General features: G+C 37.2%; 1 protein-coding gene across 1 annotated transcript; it reads left to right on the forward strand.

Annotated features, from left to right (window-relative positions):
* The first annotated feature begins 87 nt into the window (after positions 1-87).
* On the forward strand, positions 88-6,274 carry ccdc78 (coiled-coil domain containing 78). Its single transcript, XM_088439629.1, has 14 exons — positions 88-150; positions 361-486; positions 563-649; positions 1,231-1,575; positions 1,661-1,711; positions 2,607-2,695; positions 2,867-2,930; positions 3,877-4,002; positions 4,078-4,253; positions 4,432-4,591; positions 5,612-5,646; positions 5,726-5,807; positions 5,925-6,025; positions 6,098-6,274. Exons 1-14 carry the CDS (start codon positions 88-90, stop codon positions 6,171-6,173), a joined length of 1,581 nt encoding a protein of 526 aa, XP_088295755.1. The 3' UTR covers positions 6,174-6,274.
* Positions 6,275-19,455: the final 13,181 nt, after the last annotated feature.

Genomic DNA, 19,455 nt, shown 5'->3' on the forward strand with positions numbered 1-19,455 from the left:
GTTGTTGTGAACCATGGCAACATTCCTCTGAGGGACAAAGAGTGAGTATCAAATACTTTGCAGCACTTTACTTAAGGCATTACAAATATGGACCCACAGGAAGATCGCTCACGTTCTAATCAAGCTAAGGACCAAATTCAAGAGGAAAATGTAAGTAGAACATTTTTTATATCTTCCTGAGACACGTTTGTGCCCACTGTTGTGTCCATTATGTCTCAGACAAACAGCAAACATTATAACCCGCCTAAAGGACAAGGACAATATTGGAAAAACCAGGATGTTCTCTACTGGGGACACTAGGACTTAGTTGAGTAGCTCCAACTTAAGAAGGCATATGCTAACGTAGCTTTCACTCTGCAGCCCCAAAACAAAAATGAGCAACTGTCCATCAAAATAGACTACTTGGAGAGCAGAGTGACTCATTTGTTCACGTCCAACGCGGACTTGTCCAGCAGGCTCGTCCGCAGCGAAGAGGAGAAATTGAAGGTAAAGTTGTCATTGTTTTTGCTGTGATTTCATTAAAAACACCATATAAGCAGATTTCTTTTTCTTCCATGATCAGATATCAAAAGAGCTTGTGGAGGAGAAGCTTCAGCTAAGCAAGATGAGAGCTGAATTTGAAGAGGAGCTGTTTGAGCTGAAAAATATGGCAAGGCATTGATTTGAAGTAATTTAGGATATAGGAGAAATGAAGCTTCATGATGCATCTGTGACATTTTTTTACTCCTCAAGATGGTGCACTTGGTTTAAAAATAAACACTAGTGCAATGGTAATGTGTTGTAGCCCTCTCTTTAAAGCAAGAGTGCCATCTAAAGGAGTCAAAACAATTTCTAATTTTGGCACATTTCTAATTAATATCTATTCTATCTATTATATAGCCATATTTATTGTTAACCCTCCACGTGATTCTACACTTCAATATCAGTCTCTGTAATTCAAAATAATTTCATCAAATTCTACAGCATTCCACGTGCTTTCCTTAATTTTCGTTCAGCTTTCAGGGGTCAAACGCAATTTCTCCAGAAATAGGAGATTTTGTAGAATATGAAACAATCTTCTTCTTCTTGTTAATCTTTTCGAACAATATTTGACGCCAAACTCACATTTGCAAATAGAAATGGCATTTTGGAGTATCGGTTACCTGGTATCGGGAGTACTTGAATGTAGAGTTTGGGAGTAGAGCTGAATTTGATGAATTTCAGATTTGAACAACGGTCTTACTTTTTTAGCTTATAGTCCAGAAAGACGAGATCACACAACTGCAAAGCGAGCGAGACAATTTACTCAGCGAGCTACGCTTAGCAGAAACTCAGCTCAAATCGGGCGAGAAGAGCGACCAAGAGTTGTCCTCGATCAAGAGCGACTACCTGGCTCTGGCTGAGGCCCACCAAAAAGAACTGGCCCAAAGCAAGGAACTGAGTGCCGAGCTGCTGGCCTTGGCCCAGGCCCAGGACGCCTTGCGCCACCAGCTGGCCCAGCAGCACCAAAAGACTCGGGACACCTCGCAAGACCTTCACGGGGAGCTGGACCGTGTCAAGGCGCTCGTTGGCCGCGTGTTGCAGAGCAGAGTCAAGGTCAGTTGTCTTCATTCCCAATGATGCATTCAATGAATTCAGGAAATATGAAGCATGACTCACAAGGCTGTTTTCAATTTAACAGCAAGAAGACCTCGCAGCTTTAAACGAGGGGCAAAAAAGCATGGAAAAAACTGTACGTGCCTTGAAGCATTTTTCATTATGTTACATTCATTAATTATAGCACCTGATAGAGTATTGAAAAGGGGATGTGGGAAAACCATTAACTATAGCCAGCAGCATTTAAAAATGGCTCAATAAGAGTTAATACCCTTTACAAAGAGATACCTTAAATTTTGGACTTTAAGCCGCTACTTTTTGTCATCACTTTTTAAAACCTGCTTCTCATAGTCCAGTGTGTCATATCTGCAGTGTATTTTACCAGCCACCAGAGAACAATCTCCACCAATAACTTCCAATAGTCGATCGTGTTACTGTTGTGTTGGTGCAGTATTCTAACAATTTGTGCGTGTCTGTTTTATGTTGAAAATATGTCGGTGCTGTTTAAACCTGCGGCTTATGGATCAGTACAGTTTATATATGGCAAAATAAAAAGATTTTCTGTTTAATTTTTGTTAGTGCGGCTTATAAGCTTATAAGCAAAATGCTAATTATGACGTCAAGTGTCTTTAACTTTGAATTCATTTAACCTCACAGTCATAATGGCTCTACAACATAAACTACAACTACAATGTGGCCCATTACAAAAATGAGTTTGACACCCCTGCTCTAATGGCGAAAATATATCTAACTGGTGTTTGATGGGTAACCGCGCCTTTGCCATCAGTTAGCTCGCTAGCTAGCGACCTAATGTGTTTCTGGCGCATCTTGTGTGTGGTTTCTCAGGTTCTGGGCTCACCTCCTCACTTTGAAATTTGAATAAATAAAATAATTTGTGGTATCCAGGAAAGATACACTTTAGGCGTATCTAGCTAGCTAGCTAGCTAGATAACTTGCTAACTATTTATTACATTAGTACATTTTTGTTGTTCTACAAAGTTGTTTCAGTTTCTTGTTGTTCCTCTGTGCAGCTCGTCGGAAACCAAGAAGAGATGAAAAACATGCTGGAGAACTTGAAGCGCAGTTACGAGGAGGAGCAGAAGAAACTCAAGGAGAAGATGTGAGGAATGTTTTGGATTAGCTTTCTAAAAACGGAACAAGCTTGTGGAAACGCTGGTGTTCATCCCATATGCGCATCTGCTCTTTGATTCGATTTTCTCTCGTGGTCTCTTGACTTCCTCTTGTGATGCGGTTTTTGGTTTCTTCTCTCTTGTGGTCGCTTGGTTTTCAGTGGGGAGATGGGGAAAGAGCAGCAAATCCAAACCAGCCAGCAGAAACCATCTGAGCAGAGTATGGTGAGCAAGTACTGTCAAGATCAGTCAAGTTTAAGCTTTCGAAAATCCATTAGCTTTTATTTGCCTCAAAATTCTATATCTGTCATCCTGTGATGAGACCATGTTTTTTTCTTTTTTTTCCGCAAAAATAACCACATCATCATTTTCCCTGATGCTAAAAATTGAGCTCAGTTGTATCCCGTCTCCTTTGATGAAGAAAAATTTGGTTATTCTTGAAAAACTTTCTTATTACTTATAACTTATTTATAACTTACTTATTCTTGAAAAAAATGCGTATCTTCAAAAAAAAGATGAGGGAGGTTTTGATGAAAGGAGTTACCTTACTGTATTTTCATTAGTCATTTTAACATTTTAAGACTATTTTTTATTGTTTTTAAGTGCATCAAAAAAGAGACATCTCAAAAAATCCAGAAAGAGAAGCTATTTTTTGAAAAATAATCTTTTTTTTTTGGCTAAAAAATTGCATTGTTTTGTTATCATTACTGTATAAAAATAAATTCATCCATTTTTCTTAGAAAGTATTAAATATTCAGGATTTTTTTTTTGTTGTGACTTTTGATTCCATTAATAAAGAAAAAATGTTACTCAAGAAAAACAATTCTCAATAGCATGAGAAAAATGTTTGCGGTATAGATTTGAAATGTTTGAAGTTTTGAAGCAATCTTCCAGAAAAAAAGTGTAATTTTAAAATAAAAAGAAAGATTAAATAAATAATCATAATCCAAACCAAAAATCCAAGGAAATATCTTGAGAATAAATAATAAAAAAATAATATAATATAATATAATATAATATAATATAATATAATATAATATAATATAATATAATATAAAAATAAAACTGAGCCAAAGAAGCGCCACTTTTTTTCATGTTGTCATTATAAGGCAATATTGTAGAATTCAAAATTCCATTTTGGAATATTTCTCTCACGTTTTCTTCCATCTAGACATGCGTGTGCTGCCTGAGCCAAGTGAAGGAGGCCAAAGAGGAGATCTCACATCTGCAGCTGCAAGTCAAAGAGCTTCACGAGCTGTATCGCTCAAAGCTGCTGCGTTATTTGCGCCACATAACCGTGAGTGGCCGCACAAACACCTGGATGGATGCCCAAAATATCAGACAATCAGCCATGCTTTGATTGCGCCTTTAGGAGTTGGTGGATGGCCTCGGGGGGGACGGGTTGAGGGCCTTTGTGGACACCATGCTCAGAGATGTCCGTGCTTCGTACAGGGCTCGCGAGGAGCAGCTCGCCAACGCCGCTCGGGCGTACCACAGGACACTGCAGAGGACCACCAAGACCCATCATGCTCTCATATGTGCATATAGGTGCAGAACCATGAACTCGTTTCATTCCAAAAACACTTTTTTTCTTAAAGAATAAAGGTATGGGTTCATCTATATTCTATGTTTCATTCATGTGTGATCTTGTAGTTTTAAAAGCAGCAACAACTGTTGGAAATGTATTTTTAGTTGAGCTGTAACGTAAACGTCATCTACCATGTAGGGATCAGAGGCAGCAGATTTTGGCCCAACCAGACAAGGGAATGGAACCGGGACCCCCAGAATCCCATTTCAACCTGGAGCCCACTGAGCCAAGAGAAGAATGCAGAAAACTTCTCCAGCAACTTGAGCCGGAGTTTCAGCTGCAAGGGGCCCCAGACCAGGTAAAGAAAATCCATTGCAAATATTGTTTATTAACCCTTTTGTTATGTCAAACTGAGCAGTTGAATTTTAAAAATTGAAAGTAAATGTTGAATGTAGTTTTTCATTACCACTGCTTGGTTTATGTATAGCCTACATATCCATTAAAAATGGCATTTTTAGACATTCCTTTTTTGAGTTTGTTTTGTTTTTCAAATTTGCAACTTTTTTTTGATAAATAAGCAAAACCAGGGTCAAAATGATCCAGGAATATTATTGCTGGGGGTGGGGATCACAAAATGTGTTAGTAGACTTCCACACACAAAGTGGTTACTGAAGCCTTTTAATAATTAAATACACATGACCCACGGGGTCAAATTGACCCAGGTTAGTATTTCTATACCAGGAGAATAAATGTAACTCTTGTTTATAAATTAAGCATTGCTTTTGTTACTTTGTGAATGGGTTTCCAATCAAAGCATTTACCGGTAGTTTTGGACAGTTTTGGATAGTTACACATGACCCAGGGTCAAATTGACCCAGGTTGTAACTACTATTCCATAGAAATAAATGCTGCACTTGAGTATAAATCATGTATTGGCTTTATTACTTTGTGAGTGGGTTACCAATCCAAAAAATTAGCAGTACTGTAGTTTTTGACACTTTTGGATATTTACATGATCCCGGGTCAAATTGACCCAGGATGTTATGACTATTCCAGAAAAATATATGTGACATCTGGGTATAAATTAAATATTGCCTTTGTTATTTTGTGAGTAGGTTTCCAAATCAAAACACTTTTGGATAAATGTACACCCCCTGGGTCAAATTGACCCAGAGACATGATTGCTGTTCTTGAGGGATAAAAATTTGTCACTTTTTAAAAAATTTAATTGGGGGAAAAAGTAACATTGGATTTGGATTATATACATTTCAGAAACTTTTTGGTGACTAAATACACCCCGGGTCAAAGTGACCCAGGGGTTGCTGTCCTTGCAAACCAACACAACAAGAGGGTTAAACTCATAACTTTTCTCCTCCAGCTCCTCAAAACGCCAAATCGCTCAGCCAATCTGGAGTGAGTGTCATTTTTTTTCTGTATTTTGATATACGGCAAAAATTCATCCACTGCTTGACGAAAACTGAACCTTCAACAGGCTGCCAAAACCGGAGCGGCTATTCCAAGAATCTTGGTCGATCATCGGGAAACAGCTGAAGGAGATAACGGACTCCACGCTGGTGCGTGAAACATTATCAGCCCTGCGAATCCTCCGTGCTCAAACGTTTTATCACTTTGGCTTTTAGCGACACATAATCTTGCCTTTATTTTATTATTTTTTTCCTGGTTCGTTCCAGGGAATCTACGAGGAGGAGCACAAGCTTCTCAGCACCAGAGCAACTGTGGCTGAAGCACAGGTGTCCCACTTGCAGGACTACATAGACAAACACCTGGACAGGTCAGAGGCCACATGATGATTATTTAGTGTTTACTTTTGGACCAAATATTGAGTTACACGTTCTGCATTCAGGTATAAACAAGAGCTTGCACGTCTCCGTCAGCTGCGTGCTAAACGGGAGGCTTCGGCCACACATAGCAATTGTTAGTTCACCATAGTTTTTATTACTTTTTTTTTTTCAGTTTTTTTTCCCCCCACAAAAATAGTCTTGGTAGTGTTATCTTTCTTAAGCTTTAAAAAAAAAAATGGATGGGCAATTGGACCTTTAACCTTTACCACCACCAAATGACTAAAAACTTTTTTTTTTTTTTTTTTGCACATTTTGCATGCAATCATTAACAAGTGCTTGCACCCGAAGAAACATGTACTTCACTATAATTTTTTTTTTTGTTTTGTTTTGTGTTTAGATAGAGGAAGTTGTTTCCCAGAAAATAAAATGTTATTATATTCTAAGTTTTGTTGTCTTTTTTTATTTTACAATTTTCTTTCTTCGGTTTTCACACCTTCCTCACTGTTTTCCATCTGGAACATATAAGAAATGTTTATCAAACATTTATGAGCAATTATTTGGTTGATTTTTTTTTTATTGCAGTTACTTCTTATGAATTTATTATTCTTGGGAAGTGGCTACAGAAAATGGATGGATGTATGCTTTGTTTTTTTATTTATTTTATTTATTTTTTTGAATCAAGGGACCCCTCTGTGTCCCATGTGCAGCAAATTGCCCATCCCTGGCCTAATTAGTAAAAAAGATTAGAAATTAAAAAACCATATACTTCCATGAAATGTAATATTTGTAGGAGACATTTTATCTCCCAGATAGTAATCATAAATACTTGAATTTTTCAAATAAATAGGTAATGTCATAGGATATTTAACACTATATTTTGCTTGAAAATAATCATAAAAAATATACAAACATATATAATTATTTTCAAGAATAACTGGTTGTGTTTTGTGCAATCTAATCAACTTAAAAAGTTGTATTTTTTCAGAAATGATAGAAAAATGATAACATATTTACCAGATTAAGTTAATTTCCATGACAATACATTTTTTTGGGGGGGTGGGGTTCTACAAAATGTAGATTCTTCTATATTTGTTATATCTATATATATTTCTCTATAAGTCCCTATTTATGATTAAAAACAGCAACAACAATTCCCAGGAATATCATAGTTGCATGAGAACCCAATTTTGTTCCATGGGACAGGTGGAATTCACAAGTGCGTTTCTGGAATGTTTTTTGAGAACGGCATCCCAGTCCGCATGAATTCCGGTGATCACTAGGTGGTGCGTGTTTTCCGAGGCCGGCGCTCTGCCATTCCCAGGAAGAAATCGGGCCTTGAGAAAAAAATGCCTGGAATGTTTGTGAAGCTTATGTCAATTTCACGAGCCGGGGAGAAGAAAGCGCCCTGACAATGAGGGCTCACCCTGCTGAGAATAATGTCATTACACGTTACCCAGACGGGTACACGCCCGTCCGTGAGCACTTTCCCCATCAATGCCACCAATGTGAGCGCCCCCCCCCCCTTTTCATATTTATTGCCTCCCATTTGTTGTGAAAGGCCTTTAAATCCCTTTAAAAGCCTTGCATTCTTTTCTGAACCTAATTAATGATTTTAGTACAGTCTTCAAATGTTTTTGAATGCATTGAGTTTGTCAGAAGAATATTGTTGCAAAAGTGTACACACCCTGAAGTAATCATGTACTAAAATAATCACAGCGTGATTAATTGGTTAGTACTTAAGTCGATTAATAATGTTATTAAATCAATTACTGTAGGTACTAAAGTACCAAAGTAATCACTTACTTTCGTAATCAATTGCTATAATAATAATAATACATTAATAGTAATGAATTACTTTAGGATTGGTTATTGATTATTTTAGGTATCAAAAGTAATGAGTTACTTTAACACTTGAGGATCGAAGCAACTTTACATACTATAGTACTAAAGGTAATACTTAATTGTAGGTAATAAAATAATTGATTACAAGTAAGTTAACTGTTAATACTTAAGTTGATTAATAATGTAATTGAATCAATTATCGGAGGTACTTAAGTACCAAAGTACTAAAGTAATCGATTACATCCCCACAAATCAGTAAACGGTTAGTACTTAAGTCGATTAATAACGTAATTAAATCAATTATTGTTGGTTCTAAAGTGCTAAAGTACTAATGTAATCGATTGTCTTGGCACTTTAGTACCCACAGTACTCAAGTGTTAAAGTACCTGACTCCTTTTACTACTTTGGGACATAAAGTAATCAATAACCAATCCTAAAGTCATTTATTACTTAGGTAATGAATTACCTTAGGTAATCAAGTATTAAAGCAATTGATTATTTTAGGTAAACAAGTACTTTAGTTCTTCATTAATTTGAAAATAATACTTAGAAGTATCTTTGATCTAAGTTAGAAAGTAATCAATTAATTCATCTATTACTAGCTAATCATGTATTAATCCTTTGCTTTAGCTACTCAGGTCCTAAAGTAACGGATTATTTTTAGTACTTCAGTAACTGATTACTTTCAGTACTTTAGTACCTAAAGTAATCAATAACCCATCCTAAAGTAGTTTATTACCTTAGTAATTGATTAGTTTAGGTAATCAAGTAATAAAACAATCGATTACTTGATATCTTTGGTAATAATACTTTGAATTACCTTTTAATTAATTTAGAAAGTAATCAATTACTTTATCAATTACTAGCTAATCCTTTACTAATCATTTACTTTTGTACATGAGTCCCTAAAGTAACTTAAAACTTTTATTCCTATTCAAAGTACTAACCCTAAAATAATTGATTACTTCAGTACTTTAGTAGTTAATTACCTAATCCTTCCTTATCTGATTACCGTAAAGTAAATTACTTAGGACTTGATTACCTGAAGTCATCATTTAACTTTAGTACTTCATTGCCCAAAGTAGTACTTTACAAGTGTATTACTTAAAGTAATTGATTACTTTAGTAATTAAATGATTTAGTACATGCCATTTTAGACTCTCCTTTTGCCAAACACTTGAAATAAAAAAAGTAACTTGTATCATCCATTTCAGTTTATTCAACCACATGTTGGTGATTATTTTAGTTGTTTTTTTTTTTTTTTTACCTCATTCTGAGTTTATTGACATAATTTGTAGCTGCCATAACATCTGAAAAGATAATGTGGTTTCAGTCATATAGATGAATATCTCAAAAGTGAAGCAGTCTGGGGAATTATGGGAACATTGTCAGGGAGTCATACAGACATGTCACCCCAATCCTCTTTTGAGGGGGGGCACGGCTGCCCCCATCAGAGGAGGGGGGTGTGAAAAGTTTGAGAGGAATGGGAAGTGGGATTTTGTTGGTAGCGTATTACACTCCCAGGGCCCTGGGAAAGGGTGTGTGTGCGCTTGGGGCTGGCGGTGTAGGGGGTGCAGCTTGGGTCTGTGCCAACATAGTCACTGTGCCAAAGAGCTTGTGGGAAAATCAAAAAGCAGGTTGCTTCTTTGCTGATGTGCCAACAAAGACGCTGTGTCGTAATCTGGGTGAAAGAAGCTTCCGTGCAGAATTATTCAATTCAAAAAATGTCTCATGTAATATAGTCAGAATTGATCGATGACAGGTAGAGAAAGCCTCAAACTGTGAAAATGTTTTTTTTTTTTCCAGCCAATCAAATTTCAACCTTAAAGCGTTGCTAGGCCAATGTAATCTGCCTTCAGAATCAGAGCTTGTCGATTATACATAAACTATACTGGCAGTGGGATAGACATTATTTTTATCAGTGGTTCTCAGGGGGAGACCCTTTCAAACGTCATTTGTAATGTCCCACAAAAAAATTATCAACCTAAAGAGTCTTCTGTTGGATCATAGAGGAAATCTGGTATCAAAAAGAAATAACTTAATTATTGATAAATATTTTCCCACAAAAGACATACATTTTTGTTCACAATGTTTTTTAAACATAATGCGTCCTGTTTTGGGGTTACAGTCGACATCTCTTCACAAAAATAAATCATCAACTGAATTATTAATAAATAATTGTCCCCCAAAAATAATCAACATTAAGTGTCAGACCTGTTCTCAAAAAGAAATAATCGTGGATAAATATTTGTCCACAGAAAATATTTAACTTAAAGTTTCCTCATTTGGGATCATGGTAGAGATGTGTTCAAAAAAATAAATCATTAACTTGATAGTTAATGAGAGGTGGCACATGACAAGTTGGGTCAAACCATTCTTGTGTGGGGGAGAATTGGGCTTTTTACAATAATTGAAAAAATGAATTACCTACTGAACAAAACATTTGTTTTATGAACTTGTATTTTCATGAAACAATTAATTGTTTCAAATCGATTTAAAATCCCAAGTACCCCCTGAAGTTCCTTCAAGTACCTCCAGGGGTACTAGTACCCCCATTTGAGAACCACTGATTTATCATTTATAATTTTGCCAGTCTACTAGTGATGCACAAGCGAAGCTTCATGAAGCACTTGTGATTTTTATTTTACTCCTCTAGATGGCACTCTTGGTTCAAAAATTCACAAGATACTGTATCTAGTTATAAAAACAAACGCACAAGACCTGAACCCGTACATGCAAACTTAATGCTTTCTAAGGCAAGCCTAATCAACATTCTGCGGCTATTTAGCATCTCGTGCTAACGCCCGATTCCCCCTCTGCTCTGTTTGGTTGTTGACACTTTGCGCACAGATTTGTTTTGTGGCCAGCACAGTGGGAAAAAAAGCTGGGATAATGTATCCAGCTCATGATGGGAAGCCATGCAGAGGAAGTACCTCACATGGGCCGCTCGTCAAGAGGCCCTTTGTTTTACGAGGTTAATGCCTAATTGATACCGGCTTAATGAGAACGGGGCTCGCGGGCCCGCAGCGCGTGAGCCCGGGGGACGGACGGGCCGGCCGTAATTGGAACGGACAAGCCTTGTGTGCCTCAGTGCGCCGGGAAGAGATTTATTGGAACGCAAGGAACGGACGGGGAGAGTGGGAATGGGCAAGGAAAGGTGACAGTGATGAGGAAGAATGTGGAGCCAGTGGGAATTTGGGAGGTCGGGATTGGGAATATCATGAGAACCAAGTCGGTAACAATGGCGAGTGAACAGGACGGTGGTGTAAAAGCATGTGGAATTAGTTAGAGGTTGGTTAGACACAATACTTGGAAGGATACTGTAGCGGCTTGTTTGCTTGCTAGGTCGATAGAAAGGTAGAAAACTAGCTTCCAAGCTAGGAAGCTAGCTGGATGGACAGTGCTAGAAAGCTAGCTAAATAGCTAGCAAGATACCAAAGGTAGCCAAAAAAAAGACTAGCTTGATAGCTAGCTGGAGACCTGGCAAGATACTAAAGCTGGTTGGGTCAATAAGTAATATATATATATATATATATATATATATATATATATATATATATATATATATATATATATATATATATATATATATATATAAGTTAAATAGAAAACCAGATTGATAATTAAAAAGATACTAAAGCTAGATCTATAGATAGGTAGGTAGAAAACTATGTTGAGAGCTAGCCAGAAAACTCGCTTGAGAGCTAGTCAGAAAAGTAGGTTGATATCTAGCCAGAAAACTAGGTTGATATCTAGCAAGAAAACTAGCAAGATACTAAAGGCAGCTAGATAGGTAAAAAAAAAAAAAAACTACCTTGAAAGCTAGCTGGAGACCTAGCAAGATACTAAAGATAGTTAGGTCAATAGGTAAAAAAATATTTGCTAAATAGAAAACCGGATTGATAATTTGCAAGATACTAACGGTAGATCGATAGATAGGTTAATAAACAACTATGTTTAGAGCTAGCCAGGAAACTGGCTCAATATCTAGCAAGAAGACTAGCAAGATACGAAAAACAGTAAGCTGGGTAGGTAAAATAAAAATAGCGAAATAGAAAACTATCTTGATCATTTGCACGATACTGAATACAGATGGATAGATTCCGTAGGTAGATATAAACTATCTGGAGAGCTAGCCAGAAAACTATCTTGAAAGCTTGTCAGAAAACTAGCTTGAACTCTAGCCAGAAAAATAGCTTGATAACTAGCCAGAAAACTAGCTTGACAGACAGAATTCTAAATCTTCTGATAACCTAATGCTAACATTTAATGTAAAATGCCATAAACAGGCTGACGGAAATAAGCATATATGTTAGTTTTAAGCTTTCAGACAAATGTTATTTTTACACATGTGGAGCAGCAACTCATAGAAGAAAAGATTATAGTACAACTCTAAATTCTGACTTCCTGTCGTCCTTAAAAAATTGAAAATTTCTGTAATCCCATACAGAAATTGTGGTATACCCTTGGTCATAATTAAACTCAAGGTCTATCAAAAAAACATCATGTGAACCTTCTGCAATTTTGGCCGACACCTGTCCCTTCTTTTCGGACAAGTTGTCTTTTTGGCCCCCACTTTTGCGTCATACTATTCATGCAAAAGGGTCCCCAGCTCCTCTCCAGACAAGCTTTCAGCACCCGGACTGGAGAGGCACTAAAAAGGGAGGGAGGGGGGGCGGAGGGTGGAAGGCTATTTGAAGGGGCTGAGGGGTCGCATGCACTTCAGCAAACCTTGAAGAATTGGGAGTGAAAGCTATAGAGATTCTGGGTGGCTGCATGAAGAAAGAGTAAAAAAAAAAAAGAAATAATGACAAGTAATATAAAAAAAAGAGGGGACGAGAGGGGAGGTTTTGGAAGGCAAACGAATGCTTGACTCACATGAGAAGCGGGTGGTAAAAGGGGAGAAGCGAGGGTGAGAAAAGTAAGGGCGAGGTACAGTAAGGGTGAGAAAGACAGACGGGAGGGATGGAGAGCGGCGAGTGAGAATGAGGAGAGAGAGAGGGAGACCCCTCCGCTTTCCCACACTCACGCCTGTTCCCACACTGGACCTGGATAATCCCTGTCTTAATTGGGGGAGAATTCCAGCGCACATGTTCGTCTCGGCTAAGGCAGGATAGATTGGCTGGATAGGTTGTGCCGCATCATCCCTGCGTCTTTAGCAAATGTGATAGTTATTTATAACCTTAAAAAAAAAAAAGTATTCACAGCTTTTACAATTACGGTTCACGTTGCATCCTATCCTCAAATTGATTTTTTTCCCCCCCAGATTTAATCATACTGAAACTATAATATATAATAATGATAATAATATATAAGTATTATTTATTTTATTAATTTTATATTATTATAGGACTTTTTTTTTTACGCTCAAAAACATTTTCCATGAAGGACTGTCTTTCCAAAAACGGAAAAAATGTAGATAACATATCATTTTATTGTATTATTTTACTATCTGTTGTTCAGCATTAATTTTTGATATTTTTTTATTATCAAGAATATTTTCCATGAAAAAAGACTGTCTTTCCAAAAATCGAAGAAAAAAAAAATTTTAGAAAACACATTTTTTATTTTATTTTTATTTATTTTATTTTTTTTTTTCAGGATCAAAAACATTTTCCATTAAAAAAATGCTGTCTTTCCAAAAAATGTGAAAATATATAATTTTTATTGTATTATTTTAATTTAATTATTTCAAAATGTTTCCCACAATTTTTTTTTAATTTGCATTACTTTTTTTTTTTTTTTTGCCCCCACAATTAACAGGGGATTTTTTTTAAATATATTTAAGCTCAAAGGGAGAGGACTGACTCTACAAAAATTGGGAGGAAAAAGTTAAACAAAACAAAAAGCATTTATTTTTATTATTTTATTCTACCCTTAAATCCTCCCTGCAAAAAAGAGGAAAAAAGGATAAAAAAATGATTTTTTTTAAATCAATTTAATTAATAATTTATTAATTTTGCCAGTCTTATCAACATTTTTGTTTTTATTTCCTGTTTTTCTCAGTATTTTTACTTTTTTTTTTACATTGCGTCAGTACTTCTCCTTTTTTACTTCCAAATAGCCTTTTTTTTGCATTTTTAAATCAAAAACATACTTCTAGTTTACTCTTACCGCCGCTCCTTATCGTCACCTGTTGTATACCACCTACATTTTTTCATATTCGGCTTTCCGAAATGAATGGAGAAAAATACAATTTAATACATAAGATACGCCTACAAAATGAAACGTGATAAGCGTTATCTGATGATTTCTCGCTTTGATCCATATTTCATGGGCATTCTAACATACTTTACAACATTGTGCCTGTCGGTATCACTTGACACATTTTGCCCTGAAGGTTCCAAAAAAACAGGGTGGGGGTGCAGGTAGTGCAAGGAGATACTAGTAACATAACAAAACAAGCTTGAGTGGCAGTTTCGTTCCTTCCTACCGTTTTACTCACCAGAAGCCCGTACAATAGGCGGTAACATAAGTCGGCGTAGGACAAACAGTGGCGGGCGGTGGAAAGGAACTCAAGTGACCTGTCAAGGAACTTTCTCAGCTTTTTTTATACAAATTCTTGTGGCTAATTGCTTGCGTTGAGGCTGAATTGTCTGTCAGCGGCATCATTTCTCATCCCATGGACTAATGACGGTAGAAAATAAGATGGCTGGACTGTTTGAGGAGTAAATAAACACGAGAAATCGTCATTTAGTCCAAAGGTTCTCAAAGCGAGGGCCCTGGCATTTGGGGGGCGTTTTGGAACGGATTTAGTTTGTCTTTTAACTTTTACAGGTTTGTGCCTTGTTTGGATTAGTCTTTGATTTTTGGCGCCACCTCTGGCCGCTGTTGATAGTGCATTTTATGGTGGGGGATGGATAGATGTATAGATGTATAGATAGATAGATAGATAGATAGATAGATAGATAGATAGATAGATAGATAGATAGATAGATAGATAGATAGATAGATAGATAGATAGATAGATAGATAGATAGATAGATAGATATGGTCAAAAGTGTATATGGTATGTGTATATATTGTGAATTTAAAGGTTTAATGTATCAGTTAACGGTAGCATCTTATTATGACTATATTAAAAACGAATACCTGTGCAAAATAGTGAGACATTTGTATCAAATTCAACCTAAAAATGAACATTCACAGCTTGTGCAAAACATGCTAATGCAGCTTATGCATAGTTTCTTTTAGCTGCACGATTAAATAGTAAGTATTGCAAATATCTCACTATTTAGCTTATATTCAAACCGTCCATTTTTCAAGCGACAAACTCATAAAATGAATTTATTGCCTAACCCTAATATATGTGTACGTATGCAAAGTTGTGTAGACTTTTGAAAAATGACTGAAAATGCTAATTGGCCCAGCACTAAATATTGACAATAGTGACACTGCAAAGCTTGAAGTGGCCTAATTAGGCCCAATATTGGCGCGTCCCTCACGGGCTCAAATCAACCTCGTGAGGAGGTGGCAGCTGTGCGGCTTTTACCCCTTTGCCTTTCATCGAGCATTTTGGCGGGAACATTCCCGAGCAGGCTCGTTTGAAGCTCCCTGACAAAAGGGGCTGGCCCACCTCCACACTCGTGCGCACCATGTCCACTCTTGTCTCGATTGATTTTCGGGGCACATTTTGGAAGGGATTACAGCCATCTGCGGCCTCTCCTGGAACAAAAGGGCCCTCCTGGCTCTTCTCCCTTCGCTACTTCACACGGATAACACGGCCGCAGAAACATGCTGCCGCTTGTTCCCCATTCTGACCTCAGCCCTCAAGCCACCCCACTGCCCACTCTGGTCCTAAGATGACCACGTTTAACTTGATCACTTTCCAGAAGTGCTTTGGTCAATGCCTGAGACAATAGTGGTCCACCTGCACACAAATGTGACAGTTTCGCCCTTCTATTGCATGTTATTGTGAACTAAAGTTTAAACCACAGGTGTTTTTTATTGCAGCTTGTTATCATGCAAGCATTAGCCATTTAAGGACGCAGAAGAAGAAAAAGGAGTAGGAGAAAAAGTAGAAGAAGACCACAAAAAAAGTGTTTCCCCACACTTAATCGATTACATCTTGTTAGCATGCAAGCATTTGCCGTTTAAGGACACAGAAGAAGAAGAAGAAGCACCCCAAAAAAGTGTTTATCCACACTTTTTCGATTACAGCTTGTTAGCATGCAAGCATTAGCCATTTAAGGACGCAGAAGAAGAAGAAAAAGGAGTAGGAGAAAAAGTAGAAGAAGATTACAAAAAAGTGTTTCCCCTCTCTTAATCGATTGCAGCTTGTTAGCATGCAAGCATTAGCCGTTTAATGACGCAGAAGAAGAAGAAGAAGAAGCCTGCCCAAAAAGTGTTTATCCACACTTTTTTCGATTGCAGCTTGTTAGCATGCAAGCAGTAGCTGTTTAAGAACGCAGAAGAAGAAGGTGGAGAAGTAGAAGACCACAAAAAAGTGTTTATCTACACTTTTTCAATTGTAGCTTTTTAACATTAGAAAAAGGAGAAGTAAGGACAAGGAGAAAACAACAAAAAAGTGTTTATTCACATTTTCTTGATTCTCGTGTGTTAGCATGCTAGCTTTTGTCATTTCAGGACGCAGAAGAAGGAGAAGTAGAAAAGGAGGACAAAAAAAGTGTTTACCCACATTTTCTCAATTGAAGCTTGCTAGCATGCACACTTTAGCCGTTTAAGGATGCAGAAGAAGAAGTTGAAAGAGGAGAAGAAGAAGACCATAAAAAATGTATATCCACATTTCCTCAATTGTTGCTTGTTAGCATGCAAGCATTCACTGTTTAAGGATACAGAAGAAGCAGAAGAAGAAGCAGAAGACCATCAAAAATTGTTTATCCACATTTTCTCAATCGTCGCTTGTTAGCATGCAAGCATTAGCTGTTTAAGGATGTAGACAAAGTAGAAGGAGAAGGAGAAGACCACAAAAAAGTGTTTACCCACGCGTTTTCTATTGTAGCTTGTTTAGCACGCGTGCATTAGCCAACCTTTATACTACAGTAACCTAAATGAGACGGACCTGGAATCATTGACAGGAAATAACATGTTTTTTGGTTTTTTTTTTCAAATAGCCAGAACTACTTATCCGTTTTTGCTAGCAATGCCATTCCAGCGGATCCAGTGGATTATTTGCAATTTTTTGGGGTTTAGTGTAAGCATATTGTCAGTGCAAATATTGTAAATAATAATTCTAGTACAGTTTCGAAGCGTTTTATCATTTTTTCGCCATCTTTTTTGCGTAGTCTATTGTTGTCTTTTTCTTCCATCGTTGGGCTTTTTTCTTGCCAACGTTTGATTTTATTTGTAAATAATTGTGTAAATACTGGAAACGATGAACCGATGATAATGGAAACTGCCGACTGACTATTGTTGCACCTGCAAAAAAAAAATGCCAAAAGATCCCCGCCGCTGGTTAAAAGCAGCCATAAGATTGAGTCCATGAGAATGAGACAAGATTTTGACCAAGTTGATTCTGGACAATCAGAGTGGGGCCGGTATCTATGGAACACCAACGTTGCGGGTGTCGTTTACAGCGGCAAAGACGGCAGATTAGATGGATGAAGCACATCATCCATCACAGTCAGTTTTCCTGCGGCTTGACGGGTGGAAATGATTGCGCGGCCGCATCACAGAATTCCCAGCCCGCCGTCCCAGCTGTCCCAATGCCGTAATGGGAATCCGGGATGCCGGCGTGCTCAGCTGGTGGCTCCTGATCTGAGGCGGGCACACTAGACTTTGAGTTGTTTGCTCGCCAAGGATACAGCTGTTTCTTCATCACGATTCATCAAGCATATGCTGAAACTGGACATAAGACATGCACATTCAATGCCAAAGACTTATTTTCACGTTTTTGTTTTTTTTTTTTTAGCTGTCCAGACATTCAGTGCCAGGTACATTTTTTGTCATTTATTTCAAGTGTTTTTCCAAAGATATTTTCTAAAATGGCAGCTACAACAATTATTTATTATTATTACAGATGTCGAAACAGAACACAAGCCATTAACTCATTCATTCCCAAAGACGTATTTTTACTTTTTTTTTTGTAGTCCAGACATTTAGTCCCAGGTACTTTTTATGTCGTTAGGTCTAAAAATTGCTATGACTGTATTACTATTACATACTGTATGCTACGGCTTGCGTTTGTCCTGGAGCGGATGAATTGTCATTGTAGTGGGATTGGGATAGAGCCCTGTGGCACTTTTGTTTACGACCTGACTAAATGACTAAATGACTAAGGAAAAAAGTAACCTGCCCAACAAGAAACTCATGCCTGTTTTTTTTTTTTTCATTTTATTTGGACCAATGCGATTGTGGCACACTGATGTGTCATCCTCACTTTCCACATCACCACCTGACACACCCACACAGCTGTGGAGAGCGTTATGGGAAAGACTGGTTCTTCCCAGATCCAAATCAAACATTTGAGAAGGACGTTACGGTAAAATTGTTCCAATGAGTCAGATGAGGTCGACGTCTGTTGTAGTGAGGAAATAACATGTCAATGTAAAACCAGCTACGGTTGTAAAAAAAAAAAAAAAACAGGTTTTAAGCATCGTGTAGAGATTGCGCCAAATGTCGTTATACACTTAAAAAAAATCTCAAGTACCAGTCAAAAGTTTGGAAACAAGAAAAGACTGCGAGTTTGCTAGCTAGTAAGCTATCAACTTTCACAGCTTCCTCAGATTTCTCACCACTAAAATGCTCTCACACACAAGTGAAACTACTGTATTTTTTTCCCACTAGTCTAGTGAAAAACTCATGCACTAATGATTTGCTCTAATACATATTTTTTCAAATGAGTGAAATGCTCTCACAAACGCAAGTGAATTTATCTACATACATGTAATGAAACTCTCACAAATATGTCAAAATGCTCTCATACTGTTTTGTTGTAAAATTATCATACTTACACTCCTAAAGAACTCTAACATGAAGTTGCCCAAATATCCAGGTGAAAATCTCACCACTGAAATCCTCTCATTCCAATTTTCTCTCTCATGCACAAGAAGAATTCTCTCATAGTGCTAAAGTATTTACAAGTCTTTGCTCCCTTAAATTTATGGAACAATCTCATATAATACTGTAATGCTCTCATAAATGTGAGACACACACTTCTAAAGCACTCTCACACACTAAGTGAATTTCTATGCTCACAATACACTACGAACACACAACAAAATACTCACGTTTACTACTGAAATGCTCTCACACATGTTTTTTTCTCTGATAGATAGATGAAGTGCCTCCACATACAGATACACGCACAAGAGAAATTCTTTGCCAGTACAAGACTTGAGAAATGCTCTCCTACGCATGTCTTTTTCAAATCCACACAAGTGAAATGCTAACAAAGCACCCCTGCATACATGTGCTCACACTCAAGTGATTTCCTTTGCTCTCATACATAAGTGAAACATTTACATGCACTACTCAAACGCTCTCATGAACTCGTTTCATAATTGAAAAACTCATGCATAATTGAAAAACACACAGTCTCACATACTACTGAAGTGCTCTTATACATTCATGTTTTTTTTTCACCCTCATTCATGTTTTTTTTTCACCCTCATACATA

The sequence above is a fragment of the Hippichthys cyanospilos genome, chromosome 17 (assembly GCF_059441005.1).
Source record: "Hippichthys cyanospilos isolate Australia breed blue-spotted pipefish chromosome 17, RoL_Hcya_1.0, whole genome shotgun sequence".
NCBI classification, from domain to species: Eukaryota; Metazoa; Chordata; class Actinopteri; order Syngnathiformes; family Syngnathidae; genus Hippichthys; species Hippichthys cyanospilos.

What these genes read in the sequence shown, in the direction of transcription:
- ccdc78 (XM_088439629.1), top strand. Translation starts at nt 88, where the DNA reads ATGGACCCACAGGAAGATCGCTCACGTTCTAATCAAGCTAAGGACCAA. An exon ending in TGCAAGGGGCCCCAGACCAG is followed by an intron (nt 4,592 to 5,611) that starts GTAAAGAAAATC and finishes TTTCTCCTCCAG; the next exon opens with CTCCTCAAAACGCCAAATCG. An exon ending in AGATAACGGACTCCACGCTG is followed by an intron (nt 5,808 to 5,924) that starts GTGCGTGAAACA and finishes GGTTCGTTCCAG; the next exon opens with GGAATCTACGAGGAGGAGCA.